Source organism: Gastrolobium bilobum, unplaced genomic scaffold (assembly GCF_033153095.1).
Source record: "Gastrolobium bilobum isolate Gb01-03AN ecotype WA unplaced genomic scaffold, APGP_CSIRO_Gbil_v1 utg1221, whole genome shotgun sequence".
NCBI classification, from domain to species: Eukaryota; Viridiplantae; Streptophyta; class Magnoliopsida; order Fabales; family Fabaceae; genus Gastrolobium; species Gastrolobium bilobum.
Genome location: NW_026897257.1, coordinates 1,573,627 through 1,586,975, shown reverse-complemented (window position 1 = coordinate 1,586,975; position 13,349 = coordinate 1,573,627). Strand labels below are relative to the sequence as shown.

The following is a 13,349-nucleotide window of genomic DNA, read 5'->3' as shown; positions in this document are numbered from 1 at the left end:
GTTTTGATTTAAAATCGGTTTTGAATTAAAACCAGTTTTAAACTGGTTTTAAATCAAAACCGGTTTTTAACCATAAATCGATTTTGAAACCGTTTCAAACCGGTTTGAAAAATTGAAAACCGATTTTTTAAAAAAATCAGTTTGATTTTAAAACCAAATTGTTTAACATCGATTCGGTTCGATCTTTGTCAAAATCGATTATGAACCGCTCCATGCACACTCCTACCTGTGCAGTATCGATTGTTGCCCAAAATGTGATTTGCAAATAAGATAGGTAAATTTCAAATGTGTTAAAAATGATAAAATTTGAAGAAAGTTTATACTTATAATCTATTTTTATTTATAATTTTTTATAATCATATTTTAACCGTTGATTTTCGTCCATCAATAATTATTATTTATTATGAATTAATAATTAATCAATGTGTTTAATTTACAAAAACAATAATTATAACAAAAATCAATAATTAAAATATATTTACAAGATATTATAAACGAAAAAAATTATAAATACAACTTTACCTAAAATTTATATAAAAAAATGATAAAATTTAAAGTACGGCGTTTGTTTGGAGGTGGAGGTTACTGTGGTGTGGTGTGGTCCACACCCTCGACAGTCCACACATTCAAAAAAGATGGGCGTTACGTTTACGTACGTACTGCACGGACACGATGCCGTGACCTTTTCCTTTTTATTCGTTACATGTCCCTTCGCGTCGCGCCTTTTTACTCGGCGGAGAGTTTATCTACTCTCCGACGCGCCACATCAACCTTCATGGTCGTTCCCACGTGGCACATCAAAGCGTCCATTGATCTTTTAAATCAAATAGTATAATAATAATTAGGGTGGGATCCATCGAAAGACGTTGGGTCTGGAATCATCTAGATACTTCATTTTCATTTCTCTTTCACTCCCCCATTCTTATTCTTATTCTTATTATAACGCCATTCATTCCTCCTTTGCTCTCTGCTAACTGATATACTGAAATGAACATCCACACCAACGACGAAAATTGGGGATTCGAAGAAGATGACGACGATCTTTTCAGTCTATTAGAGAACGATAATCTTACCTTGGAAGTAGCGGTGACATTCATTGATAATCCCTACTCTTCCCTCCTGGTTTTTCAATCCTCCTCGTCGTATATCACCATAAACGGCAATGAGGAGAGTTGTGGCTCGTCGTTTTCCGATTCCGGCACCTCCGTCATGGCCAGCGTTGACATGAGCGGTTTGAGGTTGAGTCCCAAAGGCAAAGCGGTGGAGGACGATGACGATGACGATGAGGTACTAGCAACATTTCTAGGGATCGGTGAGGATCTTTTACTTTGAAGTTTGAACGGCTGGGCGATTTCACTTTATTCCGTTTTGGTTGTAGGAATGCTAATGGTTGTGAATATCTGATAGTTAATGCCAATGACTGTGAGTCAATTACAGGGTTTGTTTGTTTGTTTGTTTTGACACTGTGAATAGAAGAATACAAAAGAAAAATGAAAATGGAAATCTGCTTGTCTTTCATTTCGATATTGCTCCATCACTATCAGTTTCTTCTTCCTCTTTCTTGTATGATACATTGCTTTCTACTTTCCTTTTCACATTCTTGCGTGCAGCTTTTTTTCTCACATACTGATATAATTACAGACTAGCATTTATCTTATTTAAAAAAAAAAAAAAAAAAAACCGTTCCTACTGTTTATGTTGACCAAAAGGAATCGCTCTTTTCAATATTTCCTCACATTCTCCATCACTGTCAGTTTTATTTTTTATTTTTCAACCGGAGAGTTTATTTTAGGGGGGAAAGGTTGTGTTGTTTCATGCAACAGGTTTCAATAAAAGTGATACTTATAAAATGTAAGTACTAATTATATGTAATCAAATAGCTAAGTAAATTATTTAAAAAGTATTTATTGATATTTAATTCCTGACAAAAAAAATATTTATGATTTTTAATTTTATTGAAATTTGTTTCGTATTGTGTAACATGAAACAAGATTCAATAATTTAAAAGATAGACAGTCGTGAGACAGCACTTGGTGAAGAATGTAACCGAACCTTAGTCTTGGACCCATATGAATGGTTCCAAAATTTTGCCAACAACCATTTATTAATATAGATTTGTATAGTAATAGTATTCCTCGTTCCCCATGTTTTGTCATGGACCCATATGAATGGTTCCAAAATTTTGCTGTCAAACCTCATGTCTTTCTCGGCCTTTGGGCTGAACAACCTATAATTGGGCCTCGAAGTGCTCTCTGTTTCCGTGTTCCTGTGTTTTGCCATAAATTCTGATATTTGATTTTTTTTTCATAATGTCTGAAAGTCTTACTGCAAACACAAGTTTCGAAATAGTTAAATATTTATACGGTTTTAGTGAGGAGTGCCCTTATTGCACTTGTTAAAGAGCATTTGGTATTGAGTTGGTTAGATTGAATTGGTTAAAGAGCACTTGTTAAAGGCCAACTCAATTCAATGAACTGACCCCAATTAACATTTGTCTGAATTGGTTAGATTCGATTTTCTTAAACAAGTTTGCTTGACTACTGAAGAAAACAACTATTTTTGTTGTTGTTGCTAAAACCGAGTTTGTATTTAAATCAATTTTAACTTCTTTTTCCCCCCCAAAACTCCGCTCATTTATATGCTCAACCATTTTCTGCTTAACAAAAGGACTCTAAGGAACGAATAATGTGTGTAAAAAATATTATTTTGATTGTGTTTTGAGATGATAGCGTGACTTGGACTCGGGGTTTTTTTTTTGGTATTATAAGAGTAATCAACTCGGGGCATTTTTTTTTTAAATGAGCAAAGTTTTATACTATTTGAATCCATCTTTTTTTTGGCTTTAAATCCTAATTTTTTTATTCTTGTTTGGAAATAATGTTGGTACTATCCGAAAAAGCACTTCTTGGATTAGGGGTGACAATTTGGGTTGGCCCATCCCGATCCGCTAAAAATGAGGAGGGACGGGTTGGCCCACCATTAAATATGGGTTGAAAAAATGAACTCATTCCGTTTTATGGTGAGTTGACAGGTCAACCCATAAATTAAAAACAAATTTAATTAAAATTCAAAAATAAATTATATTTTATGAATTTTTATAATATTATTTTATTTTATTTTACACTAATCTTAATTTTTTCAGTCTCAATTTTAAATGTATACTAATATTCAGTTAAATATTCTTTAGAAAATCATTTGTCTCCATATATAGATAACGTTTGTCATAAATAAAATTGTTCTTCTTTATTTTTTCTAGAAAGTACTAAGATAATTTTTTTTTGGATATTACAAAAGCTTAATGACAAATGAAATACTACTTAATTGTAAAAAAATAAAAAAATATAACTCGACGGGTTGAACCCGTTTTGACTCACTTTTAGGCGGAGCGAATTGAAGTGAGTTGGTAGGTTGAAAACTTCAACCCAACCTGTCCCTTTTTGACGAGTTGGCGGATCGGGCTCAACCCATATTGCATGCACATGGCAACATAGGAGGTTGTACACATGCACAAAAGCATTAGTCTAACTCAAGGGAGCTCAAAGAGTTAAAATTTGTGGAAATATGTAAACGACTAGCTCACTTTAATGAGATAATTAAAGTTGGTATAAAAAAATATATATTAGTTTATCATCTTCTAATAAAATTCATCTTATATAAAATCGACCAAATAAAATAATTAGTAATGTTCAACGACTAAAGTATCCATTACGAATGAAACAAAGTTATATTATACATTAATAAAGCTTCACCATTTTTATATGTGATTGCGAAATTCACGTGAAAAAGTTCACACTAAATTAACTTATTTATTTATTGTCATTTTTATCTTTCTATTTATCTTTTTAATATTTTATTGATTTTTATTTAAACTTATCTACCTCAATTATTTTGGATAAATATAATATTAAGAGAGTTTAATATTTTTATTTTTACTCCATACGACACTTACATAAAAGTAATTGGATTTCATCAAAATTTTCACACTTTTCTCTTTATAACGGATCCATTCATTTTATACGATGTTATATTGACTCGATTAGGTATCGGTGATCACTGATTGAATTACTTAAATTGAATTTATGTAAAAATATATTATAAATATATAAATAGAACTAATAGGACAATCAAATGATTTGACTTAGTGGTTACCTGCTAATCTACCACTTTTAATGATTAAACTCTTCTAATTTGTAGACTCATTCCACACAGTCTCTAAGCTGTGTCTAGATTGCATACTCAATACCGCTTGGTTGTTGTAGGAATCGGGATGAAGACACCTTTCATATGGATTATCATATGTAATCAATAATAAATAATAATTTAATATTTATTTATAAATTAATCATCACTGTTTATTAATTACAACAACTAATATGTTCTAATCACTAAATCCTAAATAGCAATCCTAACCAAAATAATTCACACATAATTATTTTAAAAAATACTAATTAAATATTGAAATAAAAAAATATCACTATTCACTAATTATAACAATTAATAAATATTAATCACTACTAAAAATTACAAATTACACTACAAACATATAGTAAATAATTAAATTTATAGTCACTAATTACAAATTACAAGCTCCTACAGATATTAATGACTGTATAAAATCATAATTTAATCACCTATTCCTTATTATTCTCATTTGAAAATAAAAGAAAAATTAAAAATGAGTTTCGTGGGAGAAGGGTCGCGAGATTGACCACCCCCGAGAGTTATATTTCCACCAACACCAAACGGGAAAATAGGTTATGGTTTAATCCTAAATGGGTCAAATAGCCAAGATAGGAGAGTCTTTGATTTAGGGTTAGGATTTTATTTTTTATTACATACAATATAATTTTTATGTTATAGAAAAAGCCGATCCAAACAAATCGAATAAGAAAGTAAATGGCTCAAGAATCTTATGCCTTGGGTTTACTTTTTTACGAATAATTTTACAGGGCGTTTGTTACAGGAAATTTTTTTTTGTATCCTGGAATCACGATTACTTGGAATATAGCTGGAACAAAAATTGTCTGGAAATTTTATGAAAAAATGTTTGGTAGGACAAAATATTACCAAGAATATAGATTAGTTTTAGTGAATGAGTATTTGGTTGAAAACATAATATTGCTGGGAATATGATAAAATTTGACAAAAGTACCCTTGTCAAGAATAAGTAACAAAACACAATTATTTATACAAATTAAAAACTATTTATGTTGTTTTAAAGGAAAATATTAGTTTTGAACACAAACAACTGATATAGGCAGCAACTATAAAATAAAATATCATCCTCACAAAATAATATACCATGTGCTGCCTTGTCTGATAGTAGTCCACTCTTTCACGCATTGACAAGTTATATTTGTCAAGGTTCTTAATTAAGAGGGTAATATAGTCTGAGAAATTGCATCCAAAATATTCAAAAACTGAGAACTTAGGATTACCATCTTCTAAAGGGGAATCAGAAATCAGAAATAATAGTGTAAAATAGATGTCAGGAATTAAACTATATCCGATCATATTTTCTGATTTCCTTCTACCAAATGTGTGCATAAATAATTCCAACTTCATAATTCCTGGACATTCACTATATTACCCCATACCAAACAGCCTCTTAGGGTATTATTTTTTTCATGTTATGTGAGAAAGAAATTTTCTCATGCACACAGCACACAAAAAATACAATGCGAGTCTCACTTTAATAGTAATAAATAATAACTTTTGAATTGTGAACCAGTACCCGTGAATTTAACTCTTTATTTATAAAAATATATTTACCTAAAAGTGTAAGAGTTTCGGCAGAATCCAACTCCAAAGTGAATAAAGTCGTTGTTTATGATTTGTATTTTGAATCAGAATTGATTTGGGCTCTTTTAGAACATACACTAGTCCCTCCCTAAGCTGATTTGTTTAACAACGGGACAGAGCTTTTAAATCCCACGAAAAGATAAGGAAGGAAAAACTGCTCTTCTGGAATGTCTGATAAATTTCGCGACCATTGTATATGTATGTGTAAGGATACTTCAGTGGTGTAAGCCACATGGAAGTGAGACCCCACAACAATCGATATATGTGATTGCAATCCTTTGCCACTTTTGTTGCCATTCCATGTCCAACACGATCGTTCTCAAATGAATCACTGCCTGTCAAATTGAGGTGAGACATGCATCTCAATCATTTGTCTCTTACTCAACAAAAGCAGAAATAAGGGAAAAATTTAATGTCATCCTGACCCATGGTGTTCCTTTCACTAAAAATGTGATACTCATGGAAAAAATATTTTTCTCTCTCCTCACTCCTCACTCATTGAAATGTGCATCGGGAGCACAAAATTAAAGCTAAGAAATCAGGCAAACATATTGTACATAGCTTAAAATTGAGGTGAGACGTTGATAAAGAATAATATAAATCATTAAAAAAATTATCATCTAATAGTTTAAGCTTTTGGGTTGAATTAATTTTTTATATAGTATCAGACCTTCAATCACTATTTCAATTCTCGTCGCCTCCACTTTCTAGTAGAATTAAATAAGATTGTTTTTTTTTTTTTGAAGATATAAGATTGATTTTTGTAATATACATGTTTCAAGCTCAAAAGTCTATTGTGTAAAGGGATATGTTAGAGAAAAATATAAACTATTCAAAATATCATCAGTCAATAACTTAAAAATATCAAGCCAAATTACAATATTCCATATAGAATTAGGTTTGGATGGGGAAGAATAATGAGAAATCTATTTATATTCGATTTTAAAAAGAATTACTCAGTTACTTTTCTGGACTTAATTTCCTTTCGCTTAATAAGAAAAAAAAAGAATTATCTTCTATTACCTGTTCTATTTTATTTTATTCTCTCTAGAAAAGATAAAAAAAAACAAAGGAAAATCCTATATATGTATGCGCAATTGCGCAGGATCCATGACAAATCATAATTGACAATCGACACGAGTTACAATAATAATATAATAAAGATGCGTCACGCTATTATAGTTAAATAGATACAAAAAATTTAACAAAAATAAAAATAAAAATATCATTGTTTTGTTTGTTTTCCCCATTGTAACTGCCTCTGAATTATTACTCACTCTTTGACATTTATTGCAGTGGGGCTTGGTTGAAGATGAAGAGGATCTTTCAGACATAGCAAATTCAAAGTGAGAATAATGTTTGAGCTTCTTTGTTTGTAGTGTAGAGAGATAAAAGCAGAGCAGACATTGAGCTTCTTATCATTAGGCTTAATTGCACTTTTTTTTTTTTTTTTTTTACTAACGTGTGATTTTGGTCCTGCAACAATCTTTTTGTTTATCTTACGCTACCTAAAACCCTAAATCCTCATTTTCTACTCAAATAATTGAAGGTTTAAAATAATTGAGATAGGAAATGATTTAAATGATTCAGACTTTTAAATTTTGACAAAATTAAAAGGATTTTTTTTTTTTTTTTATAGAAAAAAAGCGAGACTAGGATTTCAAAGAAGGAAAATATTTTGAATTTCTGAATTTTGGGTGAATCTTGATATTTTGATTGATAGGTTATTTAAACAGAAGATATTTAAAGTTGAGATTCAAGTGTGAGTAGTAAAATTTTACATTAGTTAAAAACATGTTAAGTAAGAATCATATAAATAGAAAGATTCATAAAACTAATATTTTAAAATTTTGAATTGAGACATGTTATTTGAGCCCATTTATTACTCTGAGTTTGTAGCTTAATTCATTTTGACCATGTATCTGACGTTATAATGGGCTCTTCTGTTATTGTGATCTAAATGCTAAAAAAATATCTAAAATAGACATGGAAAAGAAAGATAGCGATGATATGCTATCTTATGATTATAACGTGTGAAAAGATATAGAAAAAGACAAACGAAGTCCTTTAATTAAGTGATTGCGTATCTGTTCTTAGAACTTGATTTTGAAACTTAGTAATAATAGCCTACTTCGAATTTTTTTTTGTTTAATAACTTTCTTTCAAAAAAAAACAAACAAACATAAACATCTGAATTTTATAACGAAACAACAAAGTCAGTCACCTAGTCACCTGTCTGCTTAATTGATTGTACAAAAAAAAAAATTGTGGTACTAAATAGCCCATTCGGTGACGCAGCACAGAGCCTAGTTATAAATTCAACATTATTAACTCAAATTTCACCTTCATACCAGTATCCTTTGTATTGTAACACTCAGTTTACATTTTTTTCCTTCCCTGTGATTGTTTTTATTATTATTTTTGTTCCCAAGCCCGTGTGATAGAGTAACAAGCAGAGCAAGGTAGCAACAATGGTGGTCAAGAAACCACGGATTGTGATAGTAGGAGCAGGAATGGCAGGCCTTGCAGCTGCCAACAAGCTCTATACTGTGACTGGCTCCAAAGACTTGTTTGAGCTGTGTGTTGTGGAAGGTGGAAGCAGGATTGGTGGTAGAATCAACACATCAGAGTTTGGTGGTGACAGGATTGAGATGGGTGCTACTTGGATCCATGGAATTGGAGGCAGCCCAATTCACAAAATTGCTCAACAAATCCATTCATTGGAGTCTGAGCAGCCTTGGGAGTGCATGGATGGGAATGGAAACTGGGTTGAACCCACCTCCATTGCTGAAGGTGGCTTTGTGCTGAACCCTTCCCTTGTTAACCCCATCACAAAGCTTTTCAAGAATTTGATGGATCATGCTCAGGGGAAGATGACTGAAGACTACGCAAAAAGTGAACTTCACAGTTATTATAAGCTCCTTGCTAAAGCTGCTTCCAAGATGTCAACAACTAACGGTGACTCTAGAAACCATAGTGTTGGCTCTTTTCTCAGACAAGGCCTTGGTGCTTATTTGGTTTCAGCAAAAGAGGAAGAGGAGCTCAAAGGGTATGGAAAATGGAGCAGGAAGTTACTTGATGAAGCAATCTTTGCAATGCATGAGAACACCCTGAGGACGTATACATCTTCTGGTGACCTGTTAACTCTAGATTATAGCGCTGAGAGTGAATACCAAATGTTTCCAGGTGAAGAAATTACTATTGCAAAAGGTTACATGAGCATAATTGAATCCTTAGCATCTGTGCTACCACCTGGGTTAGTTCAGTTAGGTAGAAAAGTCACAAGAATTGAATGGCAGCCCGAAAGACATGAGAATATGAATATGAAAAATGGTTACTGTTCTAGGCCAGTGAAGCTACATTTCTGTGATGGCTCTGTCATGTCTGCGGATCATGTCATTGTCACGGTTTCACTGGGAGTACTTAAAGCTGCTATTCGTGATGATTCAGGTATGTTCTTCCCCCCTCTGCCCCCTTTCAAGGCTGAGGCAATTTCAAGGCTTGGTTTTGGTGTTGTTAATAAGTTGTTTATGCAATTGAGTTCAACACATGAAAGAAAAGATGAACACTCGGAAGGGTTCCCCTTCCTGCAAATGGTTTTTCACTCACCACACTCTGAGTTGAGGCTTAAGAAAATACCCTGGTGGATGAGGAGGACACCTACCCTTTGTCCCATATACAACAATTCTAGTGTCCTCCTATGTTGGCTTGCCGGGGAAGAAGCACTAGCACTTGAGTCAGTCAAAGATGACGAGATCATTAGTGGGGTTTCAACGACAGTTTCATGCTTTCTGTCGCATTCCCCCAGGCAAAGGGGTTCTGGTTCTCGTAAGTTTTGCAATGGGAATGTGAATTCTGAGGAGAACTCTCACGAAAATAAAGTAAAATTCAGTAAAGTCTTGAAGAGTCAATGGGGAACAGATCCGTTATTTTTAGGCTCATACAGTTATGTGGCAGTTGGATCAAGTGGTGATGATTTAGATACAATGGCGGAGCCATTGCCAAAAGATCACCCTTTTGCTTCACCACCTCTTCAAATTTTGTTTGCAGGGGAAGCAACTCACAGAACCCAGTATTCTACAACCCATGGAGCTTACCTCAGTGGTCTTAGGGAAGCCAATAGGCTTCTTCAACATTATCATTGTGTTGAGATTTATAACAACTAGTATTTATTTTTTTCACCCTTTTTTAAATTTTTGTACATTAATTTTTATGATATTATTCTCAATTTTCTCTTTAAGTGGAAATTATTAAGTGATCTCTATGAAGCAATTTTCTCCCATATTTCTTTCATTTTATCATTTGGGTGTAGTTTATTTTCGTTTGATCTCTTATAGATGAGGTTTTCATTTATATTAAGAAAATGATGCAGAACTAAAGCTTTGGATGCTACCACTTATGTGTATTTTATGGCTTTAAATATAGCTTTTCAGGTGCCAAGGCCAATTAGTTCTTTATTCATTCTAAACATAACCCAATACACCCTTAATAAGTTCGAGGCGGATTAGAGTTTAGACAAATTGGGAGTTGGGGAGACATTAATCACTGTGCCACCCGTTTAATAAAAGTTTACTTGATTGTCATATCTGGAAAAAAAAATTGTTAAAATGGCACGTCACAATCCTGCTGGTCTGACAAGCGAGAATGAACTGGACATGTGTTAGCGTGTGAATGGTCAACCATTCTCGCTGGGCTGACCAGTTAGAATGACAGAATGCTGACACGTGACAAAAGTATAAGCATCTAGATAATGTCTGTACTTTTGCCACGTGTCAGCATTCTGTCATTCTAGCTGAGCAGCCCAGCGAGAATGGTTGACCATTCAGACACTAACACGTGTCCAGTCCATTTTCGTTTGTCAGACTAGTGAGATTGTGATGTGTCATTTTGACAAAATAAATTTTAAACGTGACAATCAAATAAATTTTTGCCGAAAAAGTAATAATATGATCATTGTCCCAGAGTTGGGACACTAAATGGCTTAGCTTAAGTGTACGTGACTCACATGAAAACAGATGAAGGCACCAATGCTAGGGTCCTATCTGGTACATCTTCTGCTCAAAGGATCAAGTAGTGGTCAATCAGACCAGGAATCAAAATGTCCTTAACAATGAGACAGAATTATATATGCTTATGGCCATCTGATTGCGGTGATCTTTTGTGCAGAAGCTTGCTTGCTTGGTCAGTATTTATGAAAATGACACGTCCAATCCCGTCCCTTCCACTTCCAGTAGGGTGACTACGTGTATAGGTGATAAGCCAGGCATCCCTGCGGACGGAGATTTTTTTTATTGCTACGCGGTATTCGGGTATTCCATTTACTAAAAAGATTTTTTTTTTTTTCATTTTTATCCATTGTTTTTTTATAATTTCTTTTAAGTCAAATTTTTTTTTTCCCTTTTAATATAGATGTATCTAAAGTTTTTGCAGCGAAAGTTTTCGGCGCATGGAAGTTAGTTATTAGTGATTACATTCACATGTTAAGTGTTTTTTACACGAGAAATACTTTTCTTATGCTGTAGGTAAGTAGTTACTTCACATTGTAAAAGTAAAATTACAAATGAGACTCACAAATAAGAAGACAGAAAAAAAAATGATGGAACACAATTTTTTTATGTGTGTAAAAAAGTTATTTATCTCGTGTGAAATAAGATAAATATAACATTTTTACATATAATATCTATTGTAACCTGCCTTCGAGGTTTCTTTCCAGTAAAATATTAGAAAAATATAAAATTATTAATATAAGAAACTTAAATTTTTGTTTTAGAATTAGTTGTTTACAAATAATACCTACCAATAGGTATCTGTGTTACTGTTGGATTTCTATACAGAGCAAATCAACCGAGCTTTATACTCGCTTGGCTTTTGCTTTGACAGATATAAAAAGCTGTCCACAAGCAGCACCAACATAACAACCCAAGTTACAAAGATACTTCCGTCGTAATGTGCCAAATGTCAATCACTCCACGGACTGTTTTATGTTTAATCCGATCCGTCTGGTCATCTTGTACTACAAAGTATAAAGCAATTCGATGGCTGTAAAAACGCTTTAAGTGGGTTTTGTTTGTTAAAGCTGAAAACTAAAGAGTTTAATCTCATTTATATTTATATTATAAGAGATAATTTTATTTTGTATACATATACATATATAAAAAGTATGTGAAATTTATATTTTTTTTTTCTTTTTTTTCCCTCATATATATAGAATTCATATATATATATATATATATATATATATATATATATATATATAATTTCATATATTTTTATGTAGTGTTATAAAACCGGATCGATCCGACCAATCCAACCGGTTGGCCCGAAAATCATTCTAGTTCCAGCATTGAACCGTTTAAGCATTCGATCCAATATCGACAAGTGACCTAGTCCTTTGGAGTGAAAGGCGCCACCTTCTGTCACTAGCCTATTTTCATTTGTTGAATAATGTGCATTACTTAATATGTTTATTATATAAGTATAAGTATTAAGTTAATACAACTATTATAAAAATTACATGTAGTAGGGATCAATCAGACTGTTGTTAGAATTCCACTATTTAAAATATTTATTATATAATTATGTATAATATATATATATATATATATGATTTTATTAATCTCATGTTAAAGGTGATAAGATATTTCATGTCACAGAGATAAATTTATGGGCTCCACCACCTAAAAAACAAAAAGAAAAGAAAAATGTGGCACAGTTATCGAAATGTGTGTATGAGAAATTTGTCACATGTAACATAAGAGTAGTCCCCCCCCACACACACACATAGGGGTGTTCGCGGTCTGGATTGGATCGGTTTTGGAAGCAAAATTCATCTGATCCAATCCCTTCGGTTTGATCATATAATCATCCATTCGGTTTTGATTTGTTTTCAAATCCGATCCGATCAAATCCAATTTTTTTCGGTTTGGATTGGATCGGTTTTCGGTTTTTTAAAAATCCTAAAATTTATTTCATGATTATTGTGCAAATAATATCTTTTGTATATATTGGCTTTGTAAATTAATTTTTTTTGAAATACAAAAGCATTAATAAACTATAATATAGTTTTTTTTTGTTGGTAATGAGATATGAAGCTCTACAAAGATAAAATTTTGTTGATGAGATGTGACTAAATTTTTTTTTGAGTTTAGTGAATGGGCTAATGGGTCTTAGGTTTAGAAATTTTTAGGCTATGATTAGGGAAAGACCAATAGGTAGAGAGGAATTAATATATTGGATCGATTTTCATCAACCCATCCAAAAACCGATCCAATCCAATTAAAATTTGTGGTTTTTAATCGGTTTTTGGTTTTTCGATTTTCAGTTTATTCGGTTATCGGTTTTTCAGTTCGGTCACCGCGATTTGAATCGGTTTGGATCGGTTGATGAACACACACACACATATTCGAATCATACAGTTCAATCAGTGACCTATCAGTTAAATCATTGACACAAGACCCAGTACTCTGACCAGGTCAATAACCAACTCAGTTCTGATAACATTGTTTTTATATGTGTATAGAAATAAAATTATTTACTGCAATACGAGA

General features: G+C 32.5%; 2 protein-coding genes across 2 annotated transcripts; both read left to right on the top strand.

Moving 5' to 3' along the window:
- Positions 1-987: 987 nt before the first annotated feature.
- On the top strand, positions 988-1,332 carry LOC133305468 (uncharacterized). Its single transcript, XM_061505696.1, has one exon. The coding sequence runs from the start codon at positions 988-990 to the stop codon at positions 1,330-1,332; it is 345 nt and encodes a 114-aa protein (XP_061361680.1).
- Positions 1,333-8,167: 6,835 nt separating this feature from the next.
- LOC133305487 (probable polyamine oxidase 5) lies at positions 8,168-10,056 on the top strand. Its single transcript, XM_061505722.1, has one exon. The coding sequence runs from the start codon at positions 8,274-8,276 to the stop codon at positions 9,966-9,968; it is 1,695 nt and encodes a 564-aa protein (XP_061361706.1). The 5' UTR covers positions 8,168-8,273; the 3' UTR covers positions 9,969-10,056.
- Positions 10,057-13,349: the final 3,293 nt, after the last annotated feature.

Coding starts and splice junctions, on each gene's coding strand:
- LOC133305487 (XM_061505722.1), top strand. CDS start 8,274: ATGGTGGTCAAGAAACCACGGATTGTGATAGTAGGAGCAGGAATGGCA.
- LOC133305468 (XM_061505696.1), top strand. CDS start 988: ATGAACATCCACACCAACGACGAAAATTGGGGATTCGAAGAAGATGAC.